The 21,053-nt window shown below is 36.2% G+C and overlaps 2 protein-coding genes across 2 annotated transcripts; both read right to left on the bottom strand.

Annotated features, from left to right (window-relative positions):
• Positions 1-890: 890 nt before the first annotated feature.
• On the bottom strand, positions 891-3,788 carry nxnl2 (nucleoredoxin like 2). Its single transcript, XM_058788634.1, has 2 exons — positions 3,224-3,788; positions 891-1,773 (listed from the first exon to the last, which is right to left on the bottom strand). Exons 1-2 carry the CDS (start codon positions 3,523-3,525, stop codon positions 1,605-1,607), a joined length of 471 nt encoding a protein of 156 aa, XP_058644617.1. The 5' UTR covers positions 3,526-3,788; the 3' UTR covers positions 891-1,604.
• Positions 3,789-8,268: 4,480 nt separating this feature from the next.
• Positions 8,269-20,656, bottom strand: LOC131547876 (spindlin-Z). Its single transcript, XM_058788632.1, has 6 exons — positions 20,483-20,656; positions 15,897-16,187; positions 15,751-15,799; positions 14,878-15,131; positions 13,439-13,672; positions 8,269-11,029 (listed from the first exon to the last, which is right to left on the bottom strand). The coding sequence occupies exons 2-6, from the start codon at positions 15,946-15,948 to the stop codon at positions 10,830-10,832; spliced, it is 789 nt and encodes a 262-aa protein (XP_058644615.1). The 5' UTR covers positions 15,949-16,187; positions 20,483-20,656; the 3' UTR covers positions 8,269-10,829.
• Between the last annotated feature and the right edge of the window lie 397 nt (positions 20,657-21,053).

Below are 21,053 nucleotides of genomic sequence, written 5' to 3'. Positions count from 1 at the left end.
TTTGTGTCTTGCCCTCCTTGTGCAACGTGTCAATGGTCATCTTTTGGACAACTGTCAAGTCAGCAGTCTTCCCCATGATTGTGTAGCCTACAGAACTAGATTGAGAGACCATTTAAAGGCCTTTGCAGGTGTTTTGAGTTAATTAGCTGATTAGAGTGTGGCACCAGGTGTCTTCAATATTGAACCTTTTCACAATATTCTAATTTTCTGAGATCCTGAATTTGGGATTTTCCTTAGTTGTCAGTTATAATCATCAAAATTAAAAGAAATAAACATTTGAAATATATCAGTCTGTGTATAATGAATGAATATAATATTCAAGTTTCACTTTTTGAATGGAATTAGTGAAATAAATCAACTTTTTGATGATATTCTAATTATATGACCAGCACCTGTAGTGATGGGTAAAACTGAACTTTTTGAAACTCTGTTATAAACCATTGCTTCGCAAAATGATTCACTGTTTTGAAGCGCTCCAATTGGATCGCATATCACAAATCATTTGTTTCTATAGTGCAAAAGAAAAAGTAAAATACAATTAAATTACTTAAAGTAATAAAATAAATTTTTAATGGGGAGCATGTTCTAAAACACAGGTAGCCTATAATATATTATTATTCACTACATTAGTAGTTTTATTACCTGAAATAGCATGTATTCTCATCTTAATGTCGTATCTTAAATCAAACACTTTGCTTAATCAGGTATAGTTGTAGTACAGTTGAGATATGAGCAATCATAATCCCACAGCTCATTTCTCCGCACAATATTACCTCATTAGTCGGATCGGTGTTGACATACTGAAGGAATGGGTTCAGCGTGTGTTTTGCAACTGAAAGCAAAACAGATACGGATGGGGAACTGAGTGCTGTGGAAAAAGACTCTCGAAGGACAATCTGTGAGTTTTAATGAGACACAGAGGAATATGAAGCATTTAGATGTACCATAACAACAAAACCAGTAAACATCTGCTATTCTTCAAGTTACATGAGAGAATATGCATAGATTCATACATCAACGAGAACATATTTATATAAATAAACAGATTCTTATAAAAGCAGCCGTACAAAAAATAAGTAGCAAAAGCGTTCTGAAAACATGAAAATTAACCATCCAAGATGTAGATGTAGAGTTTGTTTCTTCATTAGATTTGGAGAAATGTAGCATTCCATCAATTCCTCAGCAATGGATCCTCTGCAGTGAATGGGTGCCGTCAGAATGAGAGTCCAAACAGCTGATAAAAACATCACAATAATCCACAATGCTACATTTCTCCAAATCTGATGAAGAAACAAACTCATCTACATCTTGGATGGTCTGAGGTTGTGTAAATGTTCAGCTGTTTTTTTTTTTTTTTGGGTGAACTATTCCTTTAAAGACACCACCAGTCAAAAGTTTGGACACATCTGCTCGCTACCACATTATTTAAAAATAATAGTAAAACTGTATTAAATAACTTTTGACTAGTTGTGCGGGTTGTTGACCTGAAAAGACACGTTTAAAGCTCTTGCACACAATTGCATAAAAATGTTCTGGCTCTTTTCTGCAGGTAAAATGTTGGTTTCAGCAGCCCTTGTGAATTCATTGGAAGCTCCACGTGATTCTCAGCCTTTAAAGTTCTGGAAGATCTCGGCCACCTCCAGCCAGCTCCGGAAACACGCCAGACCCTGGTCCCGGATCTGCTTTCGGCCTTTGTCTGTGATCACCTGACCATTCTCCTTCACGATGACCAGCTTTGGTACGGCTGTGATGTTGTATCTCTTCTTCAGTTCGCTGGTAAAACAGCAAAAAACACATCAACATCACAAACAAAAGAACTTCAAATCACACAACTGACAACACAGTTAAGCTTCATAGCTAGTTTACATATAACAATCTAACATCATATAATTGTTTTTTTTTTAAACAGATTTATATGTGATTTATTTCAAATCAACATAACTGTGACCAAACAGAAGTTGTTGCCATTTTAAAACCTACAATGCAATAAAGCAAAATGGTCAAATACAGTACAAAACGTCTAGCTAAAAATAAGAGGAAATCAAACCAAACAGAAATTGTTGGAAATTAAAAATGTTTAATGCAATAAATTGTAAAAATAGTCAAATACAGTACAAAAAGGGGGTTAAAAAAAAGAAAAGGAAATATTTTGACAAATCAACAAGCTGCTGATTTAAGATAAAAAATAATCCATGCTGTTTTTCAAAATTATTAACAATAATAATTTTTATTTATATTGACTGATATTACAATATATAGCAATAAATTGCAATTTTTATATATATAAATTAGCATACGAAATCATGATTTAAGGTTTCCATGCTGTTTTTCCAAAAATAAATAGAATAATGACATGTTTATTTATATTGATAAACAAATATATAGTAATATATTGCAATTTGTATATATAAAATTTATATATTTTTAAATTTAAAATGTATAATGTAATAAAAAGTTAAATAAAAGTACAATAAAATCGAAATGCAAAAAAAGGAAATCAAAGTAACCATAACCGACCGAACAGAAATTGTTGCCAATTTAAAATATATAAAAAGAGTCATGTTTTCCATTATATTTACATAGAAAATAGAATAATTTTTACAAAAATTTTTTTTTATTTATAATGATATTCATATTTCAATATGAAGTAATAATAGCATTTTTATATATATTATATATCTATAGATGGGTAGACAGATCAACAAGTCTACTTTGCAGTGTTTCAATTTAACATGAAATCATAAAAGCTGCATGTAAAACAATTATAGAAGATTTAGCCAACACGTAGATGGAGTTCTACACCTTTTGCTCAATGAATTTTAACTAGGTCGGATTAAATTTGATAAATAATTACAAAATAATTTCACAGAAAAATGAATAACATTTTAGACTCGAGCATAATTACAGCTATTTATTTTATATGCTATAGTAATTTATTAAATAGACTAAGCTTTTTTTCCAATGACTTTTTCAGGCTTGAAAATCACATTTTTAAAATTCCCTGATATTCCCATATTACCATAACCTGATTAACAATAAAATGTCACACACGTGCAGAGAAACTACACAGACTGTCTATTTATAACATAATCCTCCAACTCACTCTGTGTGTGTGTGTGTGTGTATTAAACCTCTTATCAAGGACAGACTGAAAGCTGTAATGAAGGTTACTGTGGCAGATTCACAATAATTCTTGCATGCATTCAAACGCAATGCAACTCACTGTTTATAGGGATCCGTCCAGGGCAGAGCCAGCCAGTCCCCGTGCATGTCATGATAATACTCCACCATGTCTTCTGTGGATTTATCCGAGGATATGAAGACTATCTCAAACTGGGCAGGAGGCTCGCTCTCCTCCACCAGCTCGGTGTAGAAATCACACAGCAGCGGGGTGAAGTCTCGACACGGCGGACACCATCCGGCCGAGAAATACAGACCAACCACTTTATTCCTGAGCGCTTCCTCTGGATCCACCAGATCTCCTTCTTTATTCACCAGAGTTCGGCCTGCAAACACCTCGACCATCGCTCAGTAGTTTCTGTCCACCTGAATAAAGTGCCTAACTTACTGTTCAAGTCTCATAAAGTGTGGAAAACAGCTCTACTCAATGTTCACTGCGCACTCTAGCGAGTCCTTTGACAGCGTCGCTCGTATTTACAAATCGCTTCCTATCTTGGTGAGTTCGGCTCATGAATATTAATGACGCACCGTAACGTTCGACTACTGATTTGCTGACAGCGGCGTTGGAATACAGACGCTGGTCAGATGGTTTAGCTCATGAATATAAATTAGGTAAGCAGTAGACGCTCAGGGAAGGTTGCCGAGCAACGTAAAAGCTACGTAATTAATATTCATAAGATAAGGGTACGTCGTGGTACGATTCGTCTGCTCCGTGTGATGGACAGCTGAGTCAACCAATCAGCGCTTGCCATTCCTAACTAGAATGAATTCCTTATTGAAAAAACAGAAATTAAGTAGCCTACATAAACTGAAGTGAACGTGCTGTTCAGCAGATGCCCGGATTCACCAATTATTAACAATAATCTCAGGTAACGTTAATTATTAATACATCCAGGCTCAAGGAAGCAACAAAATACAGAGGGTTCTGAGTCCAAATATCAGATATTTATTAACTTAGGGGTTCAAAAAGAAAAAATTAACAATAATAAAGAATCACATAATTAACAGAATTAAACTAAAATTGACAAAATGGCAAAAGGTCCAGCCAAGCTCAAATGCAGGAGCCTCTTCACAAAGGATCCAGATCTCTTAAATATCCAGTTTGTGATTGATAATAGGTGGATCCAATTAACCTATAAAAATAGAAGAGAACAACAACAGAACCAAAACAAAACCCGTAACACCTCCCCTTTTTAAAAGCGAGAGGCTAAAGGACTCTACCACAAACAATAACCTCACCAAAGTTAAATGTTTAGTACCTATTTCCATTACCACGCTCACAGTCTCCAGACACCTCTTTGGTTTCAAACCCAGTCATCTCCTGGAGCCTGGAAAGAAACAAAATTTTAGGAAATAAACCAATAAGAATAAAGATCAGGGGCTAAAGTGGTCGAAAGATTTATTTTTCATCACATGGATAGCGCATCAACTATCACATTGTCCCTGCCCTTCAAATGATGAATCTCCAGAGCATAAGGCTGTAAAAAGAGAGACCACCGAATAAGACGCTGGTTGGGATTCTGCAAAGAGTGAAGAAATGTAAGAGGGTTATGGTCAGTATATACCACTATTGGCATAGTCCGAGCAGACAAATAAACCTCAAAATGCTGCAGTGCCCAAATCAACGCTAGAGCCTCCTTCTCAATAACAGAATAATTAAACTGACATGAGTTGAACCTCCGTGAGAAATAACTAATAGAGCGATTTATTCCACCCTCATCAGCCTGCTACAGAACCGCTCCCGCTCCAACCTGACTGGCATCTACTTTAAATGGTTTATCCAGTTGAGGAGCTGTTAAAACAGGGGAAGACATAAGCAATCGCTTGACATTCTCAAAGGCATGTTCACACCTAGGTGTCCACACAAATTTTGCCTTTGCTCGCAACAAATCAGTCAAAGGGGCCACAACGGAAGAACAATTTGGCTATAGTACCCAGCCATTCCCAAAAATCTCATCAATTCACGTTTAGTTTGGGGCGTTGGAAGTTATCAATAGCTGTAACTTTAGAACATACAGGTCGCACCTTTCCCATACCTACAACCTTGCTCAAAAATAGGTCACAGTAGCTCTGGCAAACTTACATTTTGCCAGATTAACTGTGAGATTGGCAGCAGACAAATGCTTAAACAATGCCCTGATACGGTTTAGGTGTTGCTCCCATGCATCATCATAGACAACCACGTTGTCATGGTACACTACACAACCTTCTAATCCAGCAGTCACTTTGTTCATTAAACGCTGAAATGTAGAGGGAGCATTTCTCAGGCCAAAACTCATTACAGAATAAGAAAACAGGCCAAAAGGTGTTATAAAAGATGAAATCTCCTGTGCACGTGTGGTCAGAGGCACCTGCCAATATCCCTTAAGCAAATCAAATTTACTAACGAAATTAGCGGATCCAATTTGATCTACACAATCTTCAATTCTAGGCAATGGGTATGAGTCCGGCTTAGTTAAAAGCATTCACACGTCTGCAATCTGTGCAGAAACGCTGAGTACCATCGGGTTTTCCTACCAACAAGCATGGCGAGGCCCAGTCCGAAAAGGAAGTCTTTGCTATGTTGTTTTCAAGCATGTAGTTGATTTCAGATTCCAATTTCTTACGTTTATCCAATGACACACGATAGAAACGTTGACGACCAGGCTTGGCATTTCCTACGTCAATATCGTGTTCAATAAGATTGGTACGAGAAGGGACATCTGAAAAACTCGGAACGTTGTTCGCAAGATAAATGTTTAAGCAATCCCTCTAAATTTGTCATGGTTTCTGAGTTTTTTAGATGAGGTCGTAATATTATATCATCTGGTGCTTTCACATCCTGTCCACATGTTAGAGCCACACTGGCTACAGCAACTGGAGAACACGTAAGCTTAGGGGTAACAATACAAGCATTGAAAGGTTTCAATAAGTTCAAGTGACACAACTGAGTGGACTTCCTACGGTCAGGAGTGGAAAGAACATAATTTTGATCAGACACTTGTCGAAGTACAGTGTAAGGACCTGAAAATTTTGCACAAAAAGGAGAACTAGGTAAAGGAAGTAAAGCTAACACCTGATCTCCTGGACTAAACATACGAACTTCTGACTTACGGTCGAACCAGCATCTTTTTCTGAGCTCTTCCCAGGTAAAATTAACCGTCGTCGAAAACCCTGCACATATTGGATCGAACTCAGTGGTGGCTCCTCTGGTAAAGCACCATCACACAGAACTGCCACTGGCCCCCGTACACGAGGTCACTGATTAGGACTTAACCCCAAACTCTCCTGGATAACTTCACGTGCAGCCAACAACATCCATGGCAAACCTTCCTCCCAATCACCCTTCAACTCAGTGCAATATGCCCTTAACAAAGACTATAAAGTCTGGTGAAAACGCTCTAAAGCGCCCTGACTTTCCGCATGATATGCACTTGACCTGTTGTGTCTGATGCCCAGCTGTTTCAAAACCTCTTGAAACATATTAGATGTAAAATTTGTCCCTTTTTGGAATTCCAAAAATAGATATAAACTGGGACAACGCCTTTACAGCAGATCATGTAGTAAGTGAACGCATAGGATAGGCTGCAGGATATAGAGTACTTTGACACATCACTGTCAATAGATATACGTTACCCGATTTTGAAGGTGGTAACGGCCCCACACAATCCACTAAGAGATGTTGAAATGGCTGTTCCATAACAGATATGGGATATTAAGGTGCAGACTTCAATGTTGGAAAAGTCTTTATATACTGTCTTACGTCACCCTTAATACGAGGCCAGTAAAAATACTGCAGCAAATGCTGGTAGGTCTTATTAACCCCCAAATGACCAGACACCCCACCATGAACAGACTCCAAGACAGTACTTCGTAAAGAAGCAGGCACTACTATCTGTATAATGGGTTCACCCAAACCCTCCTCACCATTACACATCGACTTCCGCAACAGTACCTCATTTTCAATAAAGTACCCATTTGTGGAACTTTCTGCTACATCTGGAGACAAAATAGCATCAAATAAAGACTTCAGAGACGGGTCCTCCTGCTGAGCGGACACCCAAACCTGACAGGAAACAGAAGGTAAAGCCACCATTTTCTTAGAGGTTGAAAATTCCTTAGAATCAATCGGTTTCATGCCATCCCTCTATCAAAAGGTACCATTACTTTAATAATACAATTCTGAGAGTCGCAACGTTTCTTTAACCATTTAAATAGAGCTTGTATTTTCCAATAAATTATTTTAAGGATAATATAATTTAGACTTTACATTTACAAATTTTGAGGTGCAAAACCCAATTTAAATTTGACTTTTTAAATGTTATTTTATTTTTATAAGAAAAAAACTAAACGTTCAGTTTATTTGTTTAATTTAGCTTGAATACTTTTTCTGACTTTTCTCAATTTTTCCAAACATTAAACGGCATAAAGAGGCAGTCATTCAGATAAAGATTCAGACACACACATTCACATTAACTTTTTTTAATCTTATAAGGATAGACTTACATAATAATTATAAAAATTACTTAATGAATTAAGTAACAGGTTTTAAAATGTGTTTATACTTAAATGAAAATAAAATGAACTATCTACATGTTAAAAAAAAAAAAAAAAAAACTGATTCGGTCCAATAGAAGCCATTTACCTATATGTGAAAGAACATGAAATTTGAACTATACATGTATCTGCAACAATCATCAAATTGCACTGCATTTTTGTCGATCTTTTCACTTTTTTTATACAAAGTAATTAAAGAGCAACAGCATCTTAAAGGGACCATACGTTCAATTCTCTCTGCGTAGTTTAAAGTGTGCGTTTGCTCTAATTCTATATCTACACGCTTGAATTAGATATGCGATATTCAATACATGCACACATTAGCCCGCTCAACATATGTGATTTCGTCCCAATTTCGTCGCATAAGGCCTGTTTCTTTGTTAAATATGGCACTCTTCATAGAAACGTAGTAAGTTTGTCCTGTAGCAGAACTGTGTCACAAGGATATGATCCCTCAAATGCTGTTTTTAACACTGGTTCCTTGCCTTGGATTGGCACGCCACACAACACCAGTGCGTTTGTTCTTATAGAGCATAGCAGAAAATAAAATACTTAGTTTAACGTTTCTTTTTACTTAGAAATGGATTCAAAAACCAGAACAGAAACATCACAATTAGCAACACAATAAACGGAAACTTTCATTTAGGGAACGAATAGCCGAAATAAAAAGACAGGTACACATGCATCACACTAACATACGATAACAACTCTACTCATATCATGCAAAAAGAACGGTCTAGTTTTCGTCGTTTTTTTTCTTTTTGAAATTTCCCACGTCGACCTGACATCAAAACACAGTACAATACTACAGTAGGTACATGTAAAAGGCCAATCCCATGAGTATGTCTTTCTGAGGGGATCCGTTTGCATATTGACACGTCCGTTGTCCACTGGATAAGACACGACTCTAGCGACGGTGAGCTCATGTAGCCGCGGTGAGGGACGCCTCGCAAAAGTCACCTAGCTCTTGTTTGGAAAGGAAAAGTAGATCAACGGTCCCGGGACGAAGCTTGACCTCTGCGTTTGGGCCGCTGCTTTATTTGGTAGGCCGAGCGGGTCGCCCGCATTAAGGTTTCCGGGGCAAAACATGGAGAATCACGAATATATCTTTACGCACTTTACTGGGTGAAGCTTACGAAAAAAGCATCGGGAAATGTCCAGCTCACATTTCACCACAAGATCATAAGAAAAGTTATATGCATATAATGGGTGTGTGTGTGTGTGTCTTAAACGTCTCATTTTTTAAAGCTCTTTTTTTTTTTTTTTTTACAGAATTAACAGTTATGTATATATCTGAAAACGTCAAAAAAAAAAAAATACTATGCATAATATTTTGTGATAATAGTAAAAAAAAAAATGAAAAGAATGCCTAGACAGGGTGTTTACAGTATTACTTTGCACTTTTTTTTTGTTGCTTTGCACTAATGTATTTTTGCATTAGGTAATGACAATTTGAAGAAAAATGTACTTAAATGTCTTGGAAAGAAATGCAAAATTTTTATTTCGATCATATAATGTTTTTCATTTGATTTTGGAGTGAAATCTGACCTGTGCATTTCTTCGTGTCACCCTTTTAGTGTTGTGCATCAAATGCAGTAGACAGCGGCTTGAGAACAAGAGAAACGCTTCATGTAAGTGTGAAAACAGGAATGCCGTAACCGAAAGCAGCACAAAACAATGCAAAACATGCATCTGTGAGGACTTCTTCAAACAACGTAACATTCCTCGGAGGGGGCCTTCGGGTCATTTCGTACAAGTCTAATGGGAACACACAAACCTTCAGACAAAACACACATTTAAAAAAACAAAACAAACAACAAAAAAAAAAAAAACAGTGAAGTCAATATCGAGGCACAGACGTTTAGGCTCGCAGAGAGGCAAAGCGACAGAGAATCTCCCCAAGGCTGATGAAACAAAAACAATGCAAAAGTCACGGGGTGCAAAGAAATTCCTGAATACTTTCTTCGTTATTGCATCAGCATTTCCGAACCGGTACGGGATTAAACACTTTGTGCGATTAGTATTGTGTAACATCTCTAAATACTTCGGGTCATTGGGTAACCGTACAATTTTTAGTGCCAAAGAGCCAAAATCATGTGCTAAGACACAATAAACCCATTAATCTACACCAAGAGGAAATGTCCACACTATGCAATATGATACAATTAGTGGGCATTTTGTACATTTTAAGAAGCCCATTAAGTAAATTAAGTGAAATAAACGTTATATCAACGTTAGACCAATGTTAAATCAACGTTCCAAATATGAAATGCAAAATTTTTTTCATTCATTGAAAACAAACAAGGGAGGAAAACAACTCTCGAAATTTAGTGCTTAAAATAATAAAAGCTGCATTAGCGTTTACTCGTGGTAATGATACATATATATATATTTATATTTATATATAATAAAAAAGAAGAAAACAAAATACATAAAAACAAAACGGTAGGGTTTCACGCCACAAATGCCTACGTTTCATTGACAGCAGAGCTCGTGTGCGCAATTCTGGCGAGAACCAGAAGACGGAGGGATAAAACAAGAAACATCTGGCAACCGACTCAAAGATGTCAAGGACAGAAAGATGTCTTATTTACAGACATATTCTCCCGCCCTCCACCTCCTGGCACTTTTATGAGGTTTAGGACGTCCCGAACGCTCCCCATTCTTCACGGACCGCCGCGTTTCTGACGTCTGAAAGGATAAATGCCTCGCGCGTTACATTTAAACCGTTTCCCCAGGATCGGCGCACGCCGCTAGCTTGAATTTTTAACCCAAGACGGAGCTGTAACAGTCCAACAGATGAACACTTTAACGTCCCAGAATGGCCAGACGGGATTTTCCCAACGAAGATCTTCATAACAACCAACAGGAATGGGAAATGCTCGAGACGAACCTCTGAAATATGAAGCTACGTGTATGTCGGGGGATGTGATGTCCGTTCATCCTACAACGATAAGAGACACTTGACTAGCGGTAATCCACCGAAATATCCAGCGTTCCATTTCCAAAAGATGTTACGAGAAATGTTCCGAGAGAACTTTTGGCAAAAAACGTTTGTGTGGATCACATGGTTACGTGAAACTCCTCCCCCTCTCCTCGTCTCATGCTGCGCCTTACGATGTTTTCACCAGGTCATAGACGTAAATGTGAAAGTCGTCATCAAACTTGATGAAGTAGACCGAGGGCTTGGCCTCCACCTGATGGATAACCATGCCAGTTCGTTTAGAGCCGTCCTCTTTGGCGTATTCCACCTGCTTCCCCACGAGGCTGTCTACCACCTCTCCGGGCTCACGCTCCGCTGGGGGCGAGTCGTCTGAAACACATGTGAACCATCATTAGTAGAGACAGACATGCAGAGATGGGTAGTAACGAGTCACATTGTACTTGAGTAAAGGTAACTAATACTTTGAGTATATTTAAAGATGGGTACTTTTACTCACGTACATTTTTAGTGAAAAAACGGTACTTTTACTTCGTTACTGTGGGCAACGCTCCTCTCGTTAAAGTTAAAAATGCTTCAATTTATTCCAAACGCGCTGTCTACTTTTCTCTGGGCAATGAGCAATGCCCATTCGTGAATGATTCATTCTTTTGAGTCAATACTGTTCAAAGGCTTGATCAAACCAGTTGGCAGACCAGTGAATTGGTTCGCAAATCAGTTTGAATGATGTGTTCAGTTCCCTGAAGTCGTCTGAAGCGGTTCTCACTCAGAGTTGTAACATCAAGAGCGTTGAAGACGTGGCTTTGGATCTACAGTCAATTGAAAGCAATCCGCAAAGGCTATTGTTTGCTAGCTATGAAGATCTTTAGCCTGTTAGATGAACACCGTGTGTGCAGTCTACGGTTCCACAGGTATAGATAGGCTACATTCGATTACAGTACACGATACCACTATGACATTACCAGTTTGTTATACGTGTACCTTATACATTAAATACAATGTACATAATTCTATACATTAAATAAGCTGTCACAGAGTATGAAATGAACACCTGCCAAACCCGCGTTAGTGCATTTGTTTCGTTATGTTCAGATGTTCGGTAGCAGTCATGTGAGGAGTTTTCACTCTTCTCTGTGTCAGAGGATATGTATATAATTAATATACTTTAAAATATAATTTAATTCAGTGATGCAAATCAATTTTCATCAGCTGTTACATCAGTTTTTAGAGACATATGATCCTTCAGAAATCATTCTAATATATTGATTTATTACCAGTGTTGGAAACAGTTTTGCTGCTTAATATTTTTTGGAACCTGTGACATTTTGTTCAAGATTCTTTGATGAATAAAAAGCTAAAAAGAACAGCATTGATAATAAATCAACATATGATTTCTGAAGGATTACGTGACACTGAAGGCATAAAGGCTGATAAAAATTCTGATTTGCATCACTTAAATAAATTACATTAAAAAAAATTACAAATCTTTTGAATGGCTGTGTGTGTGTACTTTTACTCGAGTACAGTTTTTGGGTACTCTAACCACCTCTGCAGACATGACTATTTGAATGATAAAAATGACTCATTTAACTGCACATCCCATTACACACTGAAAATAAGTTACATAAAATGAATAAAATAAAAATAGTAGAAATGTAATTGCATTTTCTTTTCAGAAAAAGAAAAAAAAAAAGAAAGAAAAAAAAATCTACCAAAAGCCTTGTCAGTTAATAATTTCAATTAAAAATATTTTTTGGCTCGATATTCTGTTAAATGTTACAAAGGCTTGTTTCTGACAAGGGATGGTAGCGTTTACATTTTAAATCGCACAATTCTGTCTTTTTTCCCCTTGCAATTCTAGCCAAAATTGCTCAATAAAAACTCAGAAAAAACAAGTTATAAATTCTGACTTTTTTTTATTTTTTGTAGAAATGTGAGAGAAAAGACTAATTTGTAAGATAAAAAGTTTTAATTACCATCCCTTGGAGAAAACAAGCTTCTACAATGTCCAAAAAAGTTTTAAAACTCATAATTCTGATATAAACATGTAATTCTGAGAAGAAAGGAGATTAAAATTATAGTAATCGTAATTATAATAAATAAAATTATAAGCTAAATAAATATTAATATTTAATTGTACAATAATAACTTTATATAATATTTTAGTTTAGTATATATATATATATATATACACACACACACACACAATATTATTAAATATTATATAATAATACACTATTATACTATACATACATAATATAAAATATTTACAGTTAATAATTACAATATTACTACAAAATGAGCATATGAAAGTTTGTGGCTGGCAAGATTTTAAAGTCTCTTCTGCTCATCCAGGCTGCATTTTTTTTAAATACAGTAAAAACTGTAATATTGTGAAATATTCATTACTCCAGTCTTCAGCGTCACATGATCCTTCAGAAATCATTCTAATATGCTGATTTGCTGCTCAAGAAACATTTCTGATTATTATCAGTGTTGAAAACATTGTGCTGCTTCATATTTTTCAGGATTCTTTGATGAATAGAAAGTTCAAAAGAACAGCATTTATTTGAAGTAGACGTCATTTGTGACATTATAAATGTCTTTACTGTCACTTTTGATCCATTTAATGCATCCTTGCTGACAAAAAGAGCATAAAAATAAATGAAAACCTATATTGGTCTATCACTGCTACTAACAGTCCACTACAGAAGACAAATGTAAAGAGCAGTTAGCACAGTTTAAACACATTATTGCAAAAGGAGCACTGAAGACACTCACTGGAGTCTGGCATGATCCTCAGATCTCCGTCTTTATAGTCGTCGAGCAGCTGATACATGTAGAGCACCGGGTCTTTCTCGTATGTGATGTAGAACCACGTGTTCATGATGGGCGCCCGGGCCAGAACCATTCCCCTCCACTCGTTCTTTGTGCCGTCCTCCGTCTCGAACATGTGCTCCACGGCTTTGCCGATCATGGTGTCGGCCAGGTGAGCATCGCTGATGCGCGTTGAGGCTGAAAAATACACAGGACAACATGAGTGTGAGTTGCAGGACCGGAAACATCATCCGCAGCAGGAAATCTGAGTCCAATAATTCACTCCTGATTTATGATTTATAGCTGTGCATGAAGATGAGTCATGTTCAGAGAAGTCCAACAGAGATGCTTCAGATTTATTGTGCTTTATTTTATACTTTAATTCAACACCACAATGTATTTAACTGAACAAGAAGAGTTTGCTTGATGATGAATCAGAATGTAATATAATTGAAGGATTTTTGTTATTTGCTTGTGTTTAAGAATATTTATTATGATCAATAGGAGTGCAACATTTAAAAAAATATATTAACATAATATTAATAATAATTACCTAATATTTAACTATAAAAACTATAATTATTAAATTCACAAATGCTATGGGCAATGAGTGCAACATTTAAAAAATATTAATATAATTATATTCATATTCACACAGTCAGCCCTAAAACAAAGCTAATATTTCACTTAGTAAATTAAGTAAAATAAAGGTTTCATTTAAAGAGCTGCATGAGTGCAACATTTTAAAAACTATTAATAAAATATAAGTTTAATTAATATTCACACATTTAGCCCTAAAACAAATATTGATTAATCATTTTTAATTATAAAAAATTATAATTAAATTCTTAATATTTTTATTATGAGCAATGAATGCAATATTTAAAAACAATTACTATAATAATAATTAAATATTCACACATTCAGCAAAAAACTGCTTCACCTATTAAATCTGAAAATTATCATTTTTAAATTCATACGTTATATTTATTGAGCAATGAGTGCAACATTTAAAAAAATATTTATAACTTTTTTATAATGTATATTCTCACATTCAGCCCTAAAACACAATCAGAAAAATTATGCTTCACCTAATATTTAACTCTGAGAATTATAATTATTAAATTAATTCAATAACTGTAACTTAAAAAAATATATATTTATACAATAATAATAAAATTCACATTCACACATTCAGCCCAGTCTGAAAATTATTATTAAATCTATAAATGTTATCTTAATTATGAGCAATTTGAGGGCAACATTTTAAAAATATGAATATAATTGAATAACAAAATGTTGGCCAGCTGCATTGAGAGTCACTAACGATGCAGCTCGATGACACTGGTTTGCTCTCCTTTCTACAGTATGTCTGCTGTCAGTGAATGAAGTAAAGCAGGTACCGAGTCTGTCTGGCAGGACCTCGAGTCCCTGCACCCTCTCGTCTTTATGCAGCTCCAGGCCGTAGACGCAGTCGAAGCCGTCGTATTTGATCAGGTAGAGTGAGGGGTTGACGGGCACCTGGTCTAAAACAGTGCCTTTCCACTGCGACGCCGCGCCACTGCCCTCCTTCCAGATGTGCTGGATCCGACAGCCCACGATGTTCCTCCGCGGCTGAGCCACTGCTTTGGTGGGGCCTACACTGCTTTTGTGTTTCCTGTCAGATTATCAACAGTAGCATTAACATCGCTCTGAAAATAGAGCATTTACATTCCCCAGACGCTGAATTCTGAATCAGTTTCAAGGTGAAGGGCATCGTTTCAACAACAACAACAACAACAAAAAAAACAACACTTTATCCATATGGTACTGGTTGGGATATTCGTATAGATCTCGTCCAAAACAAAGAGAAAATATTTTAACATTTAAAATAATACAATAAAATAAATAATCAAATAAAACACATTATCTTAAAATTTAACTATGGTAATTATTATATTCAGAAGTGTTATATTTATTACGATCAATATGAACAAAACATTTTATAATATTAGTATAATGTAATATAATATTATAAATAGTTTAATTCATATTCACACGTTTAGCCCTAAAACACACACACAAAAAGCTGTACCTAATATTTAACTCTAGAAATGATAATTATTAAATGCATAAATATTTATTATGATTTCTATGACTGCAGATTTAAAAAATATTAATAATATAATCTACATTAAAACAAGAAAATAAAATTATTATTAAATTCACTGCTATATTATGAGCATAATATTACGTAAATAATTAAGATTCGCAAACAAAATCAAAGGAAAACTTACTTATGAGAATTCTTTTTCTTCATCATATTTGCAGAGACACCAGCATGCCCTTCAATCACAGACACAGCAAACATGGTTAATATTAAAAAGACATTTCAGACGATGATCTTCAGAGGGCTCATCAGTAATCAAAGGGCTGCTCTAACCTGCATCAGCTCTGGATCTCTGGGCTGCGTTCTTCCCGAATGGGGTCTTCATTCATCTGTGTGTGGGGGAGCAGCCTGGCTGCCGCACTAGGGTGAAAATATCGTCTACTCTTTCTGATGAATGAAAGAGTATCAGGGGAGAGGGGGATTCAACCTAAAAGGGGCAGTCAAAATAAAAGAAAAAACGCTGGCATGTAACGCGCTCGCCCGATGCCCGTCTGACGGGTCGCCCTCTCAGGGCCCGCGCAGATGGGTACTGATCCACACCTCCTTCAGAAGGGCTCCAGCAACCTAAAAAACACAGGTACGTCAGCTAAACGTTTAGAAGACGCTTTGGCAACATAAACGGTCACATTTTAATTGAATGAGAGTGAAGAAGCTTTAATGTTAATGAGCCACAAGAGCCAAATTACATGTCATTTATGGTTGAGGAGAAAAACTTTATGAAGCTTAAGTGAAATATTAATAAATACTAAGTTGGATCCTAAAATGTAAAAAAAACATGGAAAATGGGGTCAAACGTGATTATGTTGACATTGAATGGATAGTTCACCCAAACATTTTAATTGTGTCATCATTTACTCACTCCCTTAAGTTATTCAACCTCTATGACTTTCTTTATGTTGAACACACACACACACAAAAAAAAGATGATAATTTTTATTTTTAGGTGAACTATCCCTAAGGCAAGACACTAAGCAAAAACATTTTTCATGCACTGGTCAATTCTGAGATATTGGTTTATCTTTTTATAATGTGATAAACCAATAATTTATAATGTTTATCTTTTTTATAATGTGTTATTTCAGAAAACACCCCCCAAAATGTTATATTATATATATATATATATATATATATATATATATATAAACAAACTGCCACTGGTGGGTTTTTGTTAAATGCGAGTCAAAATCATCACAATTAAAAGAACCAAAGACTTAAAATACTTCTGTGTGCATTGAATTTATTTAATACACGAGTTTCACAATTTGAGTTAAATTACTGAAATAAATCAACTTTTCCACAACATTCTAATTTATTGAGATGCACCTGTATATTCTGAAGGTTTTTATAGAGGGGTTTGTTCATTCACACTGATTTAGCCTATATAACATGTTATTCCTAAAATATTGTGAAATTGTATTTGTACATGTACATGGCCGTTGACAGTATTTTCTGATTTATAGAGTGATAAAAAGAGAAATCCAAAACCCTCTCTTTAAAAACCTTTAACTTTTAATATTTCAGCAAAATCAAACAAGAATTTTGAACCTGGCTTTATCCAGCGTTCAGATCTATTCAAATTAGTGCACATTCAAATATATAATGCCCTGTTTGCATATTTAAACATAACGTTTCAGAAACCTTTTGTAATTCAAAAATGTTTGCCATTCTTAATGCAAGTATGGTTATATCTATTAGTTAATTTTTATTTTCCATTTCTATTCACCTGTGGTGTCTTGCCTTAGACGTTCATAAAATACTCAGGGAATGCAAATAGTCAAATTTTAATTATCAATTCAATTATAATGAAGACCCTTCATGTTAATGAGCCACAAGTGTCAAATTACATGCATTTTTCAAAGCACTTTGTAGTTGAGGAGAACAAGCTTCATGAAGAATGTTGGTAAACAAGATATTTTTTTCGTTGTATTCTTCGTCCATGCAATGGAAGTCAATGGAAACCCAAACTGTTTGCTGGCCAACATTCTTCAAAATATCTTCTTTTATGTTCCACAGAACAAAAGAAAGTCATTCGGGTTTGGAACGACATGAAGGTGAGTAAACAATGACAGAATACTCATTTTTGGATGAACTATTCCTGTGAAATATATTTCAGACAATAACTTAATACTTGAAAAGTTGAATCCTGAAATGTAAAACAAAACAAAAAAAAAAAACATGTTAAATAGGCTCATATGTGACTGTTGATGAAATTTCAACTCCATGTAAAGGTTTATGCTTTGCAAATCAGCATTCATTAAAAATTGCACCCATCTGATGTCCCAACACTCAAAATACCAAAGAAAGCAGAGCAGATGAGCCATGACACGAGACTTGCATTATTCAGGAAGCCAAGCAGATGCCGTTATACAACACAACAGGAGTAAGCTACAAGCGCAGGGAGCTCGGGGCTTCCTTACACCACGTCAGCCGGCCAGACGACGGCAAACTCATTTATTCTACCAGACCGTCCAACTGAATCAAAACCATAACATGTTTTATAAAACAGTCCATTGCACATGAACATGACCTAGTGCAATCCAACTGCAATTTTTGTTTAAAAATGCGTAAAATGCATAAAAATACACCAGAACATGCATTTATTGCTATTTTCCAACACAGCTGGACTCAAATAATACTGCTTCCATTTTCAATTTTACAGTCTGTAACTGCCATGAAAATAACGAGCTAGACAGGGACATTAACTCAAGGTCAGTCCTCCTTTTCTATGGCATCCTGCCTTGTTACTTTTAGATAAAGATGTTGAGATGATGCCAAAGTTATTAAGTCACTTGACCCGAGTATTTGAAGTGTGTGTCCTCAATATATTTAAAATATCCCTCATGCACCTTTCAAACCAACTCTTATTTCAGTTTCTCCTGTTATATTTTCATAACCTTGGGTGAAATTGACAAAAACACAGACATTTCAGCCCAACATACAAGAATTTAAAAATTTAGTATTAAGAAAATTAAGATTCATTTTAAAAATTAAGAAGTTAATTTTTTTTCTTCTTCTTACAAATGTATCCACACAAGTATATTTTTGTAATTATTTTCAATGGCGGTTCTCTTTAGGTTCTTACTCTAAATATTTTACACTGATTTACTTCAACGCAACATCAATTTAATCAATTAAAGGCAACACAAATACCATCATAATGCACAAATATGCTATATGTTCTTTGTTTCCACATTAAAATCTAGGGTAAAACTGCAATGTTTTTCCTTTATGCAAAATATTTCTTATTTTCTGAGGTGAAACTAGACCCAGACATGTTCTTGGCCTACACTTTTCCCCTGGCTAATATATTGCGGCTGAAGTTAACTATATTTTACATAAACCTACACTCATGATGATGGATCTCCAATGCTGTCAAAATTGTGGCTATAACTCGATGGTGTTGCGTTAAAGACCTGCGCATGGATGATGGAGCAATTCCGTATATGCAATAAATGCATTTTCCAGCGTATGAGAATCTAATATATTTTGGCTGTAGAGGCAAAAGTACTGAGCTGTATCAAATGTTGGTCAGTGGCTGCTATAATGACAGTGTCTGACAATACTGAATGCAATTAAAGCAAGGGAATTTACAGCTCAATGATGCAGAAAAATGGTGTTATTGAACAGTATTCATAACGTGGTACTGACCAATTGAAACCAAAAAAAGGATACAAAAAGAAAAAGATAGTTTTAGAGCCGTAAGGATATGTAAAGAGTACAGGAGGACAAGATATATGAATAAAATTATACATGCATTATGATTGTTTCGCTTTATTTGGAGTGGTTGGTCCACAGAAATAGTACAATTCAGAAGCTAAATAAAGGTTTAAATCAAGCCCACTGCAGTGGCTGTTTTTCTGCTGTAATCTCTCCTTTACAAGCCTAATTGATCAATTAATCCTCCAGAGGTGCCCTACAAAACTCTTCAGCAGACTGTCATGAAATACAAATGAACCGCCGCCCCCTTCCAAACAAACCCCCAGAATGATTCATGTCATTGTTCCTCATGGAAATTTAGCAGACTTTCTCAATGCAACCTGATCACTGAGCATCAGATGAGACTAATGAATTCAAGACCTTACATTTCAAATTGGCCAGAACCTTCAACAATGCAGTGAGATCAGTTGGCCAGATTGGATTTCAGTACTGCCATTAACAGGCAAGATGACAAGCAGCACTGCAAGTTGTCTAGTTTTAGTGAAAACGATCAAATACACACACATGAAAAACAGCTTGCATGTGTACAAAAGCATCCTTTTTGAAGAGAAAAGGCATTACAGAGAGATACCAGCTAACATGGAGGACTAAAGAAAGCATTGCATTGCATACAGACCGCATTTAGCCATTTAACGATCAAAACAAGGCAGAAGAGAGCAATAAGTGCGCGTTCTGTGAACACAAAAATCGCAATTTGTCATTAGAAACATTCAAATCTGTCTGGCTAACTGACTCCATCTCGCTAACTCTCTTCATTAAACGCTACATATTCACCACCAACGCAGCCAGGTATCTTATTCTATATGCTACGACTGCATACACATCATCCAAGAGGGACAGAAAGACATAAAAGAGCGTTAAATGATAAAAGTGTGTAACTAAACGCAGTGCAATAGCTCATAGCTCGACGCAGCTCAACGGCTCCAGCCGCCATTTTGGCTCAAGCTCTTATTTACAATCCCGCAGCAGAAACAAAGGAAGCACAAGAAACACATTTTCAACAGAAACGTCTGGATCAAGCGTCGCCCCAAAACCCCCTTCACTCCCTCCACTGCAGCTCTGAGCTCAATCTTGTCGCATTTCGCTTTTTTATTCAAGTGCAATGCATAAATGTGGCATTTGTGGCATGGATGCTCGCTTACCCCGGGTTTATTTTAGAAATTCACGCATATTGCGGCATAAAAAGTATTTCCACTCCAGCTCTGCCTCACTGTGTGTTCAATGAGCAGCGTTTGATGAGCGCAGGCGGCCCCGAATGCGGCCGAGCTCTTGCCCTCCCCTCCTCCGCTGCCATATAGTGCTCCGCTGCCTGGCGCCGCTGGCGCTGTGCGCGAAGCCTTCCTGCCAAATAGTGCACCGCCGACCGTTTGGCATCGGCTTTCTTCGGCCGCGTTCGGCTCGGCTGGGCGAGGATGTGTGCGCATGCGCAAGCACTGCGACAGGAGTTGGGAGACATGACTGTCCCCCACAAAAACCCACTGACAATAGACAATAAAGTCTGTAATTTGATGGGCTGGACGGTGCTATACTTTACATGAAAATTAGTTTATGAATTCACCAATAGCCTACGCGATCTGTTTTATATAGCATAAAGGGCCATGTAGTTTTCTTCTTCTTTACTTATAATGAAATATTCACTCAAAATAGGTACATATGAAATATTACGTATCAAGATGTTTATTAAGACTTGTTATTAAGATTTATTTTTGTTGA

This window comes from Onychostoma macrolepis, chromosome 10 (assembly GCF_012432095.1).
Source record: "Onychostoma macrolepis isolate SWU-2019 chromosome 10, ASM1243209v1, whole genome shotgun sequence".
NCBI lineage: Eukaryota > Metazoa > Chordata > Actinopteri > Cypriniformes > Cyprinidae > Onychostoma > Onychostoma macrolepis.
This window is presented reverse-complemented; position numbering and strand designations above follow the sequence as displayed.

Bases quoted from the DNA above. Each gene is read 5' to 3' on its own strand.
- nxnl2 (XM_058788634.1), bottom strand. From the start codon at position 3,525: ATGGTCGAGGTGTTTGCAGGCCGAACTCTGGTGAATAAAGAAGGAGAT. The intron at 1,774-3,223 runs GTGAGTTGCATT...CTGTTTTACCAG, and splicing joins TGGACGGATCCCTATAAACA to CGAACTGAAGAAGAGATACA.
- LOC131547876 (XM_058788632.1), bottom strand. From the start codon at position 15,948: ATGAAGACCCCATTCGGGAAGAACGCAGCCCAGAGATCCAGAGCTGAT. The intron at 13,673-14,877 runs GTACCTGCTTTA...TGTATTTTTCAG, and splicing joins GGTCCTGCCAGACAGACTCG to CCTCAACGCGCATCAGCGAT. The intron at 11,030-13,438 runs GTGAGTGTCTTC...CATGTGTTTCAG, and splicing joins GAGGATCATGCCAGACTCCA to ACGACTCGCCCCCAGCGGAG.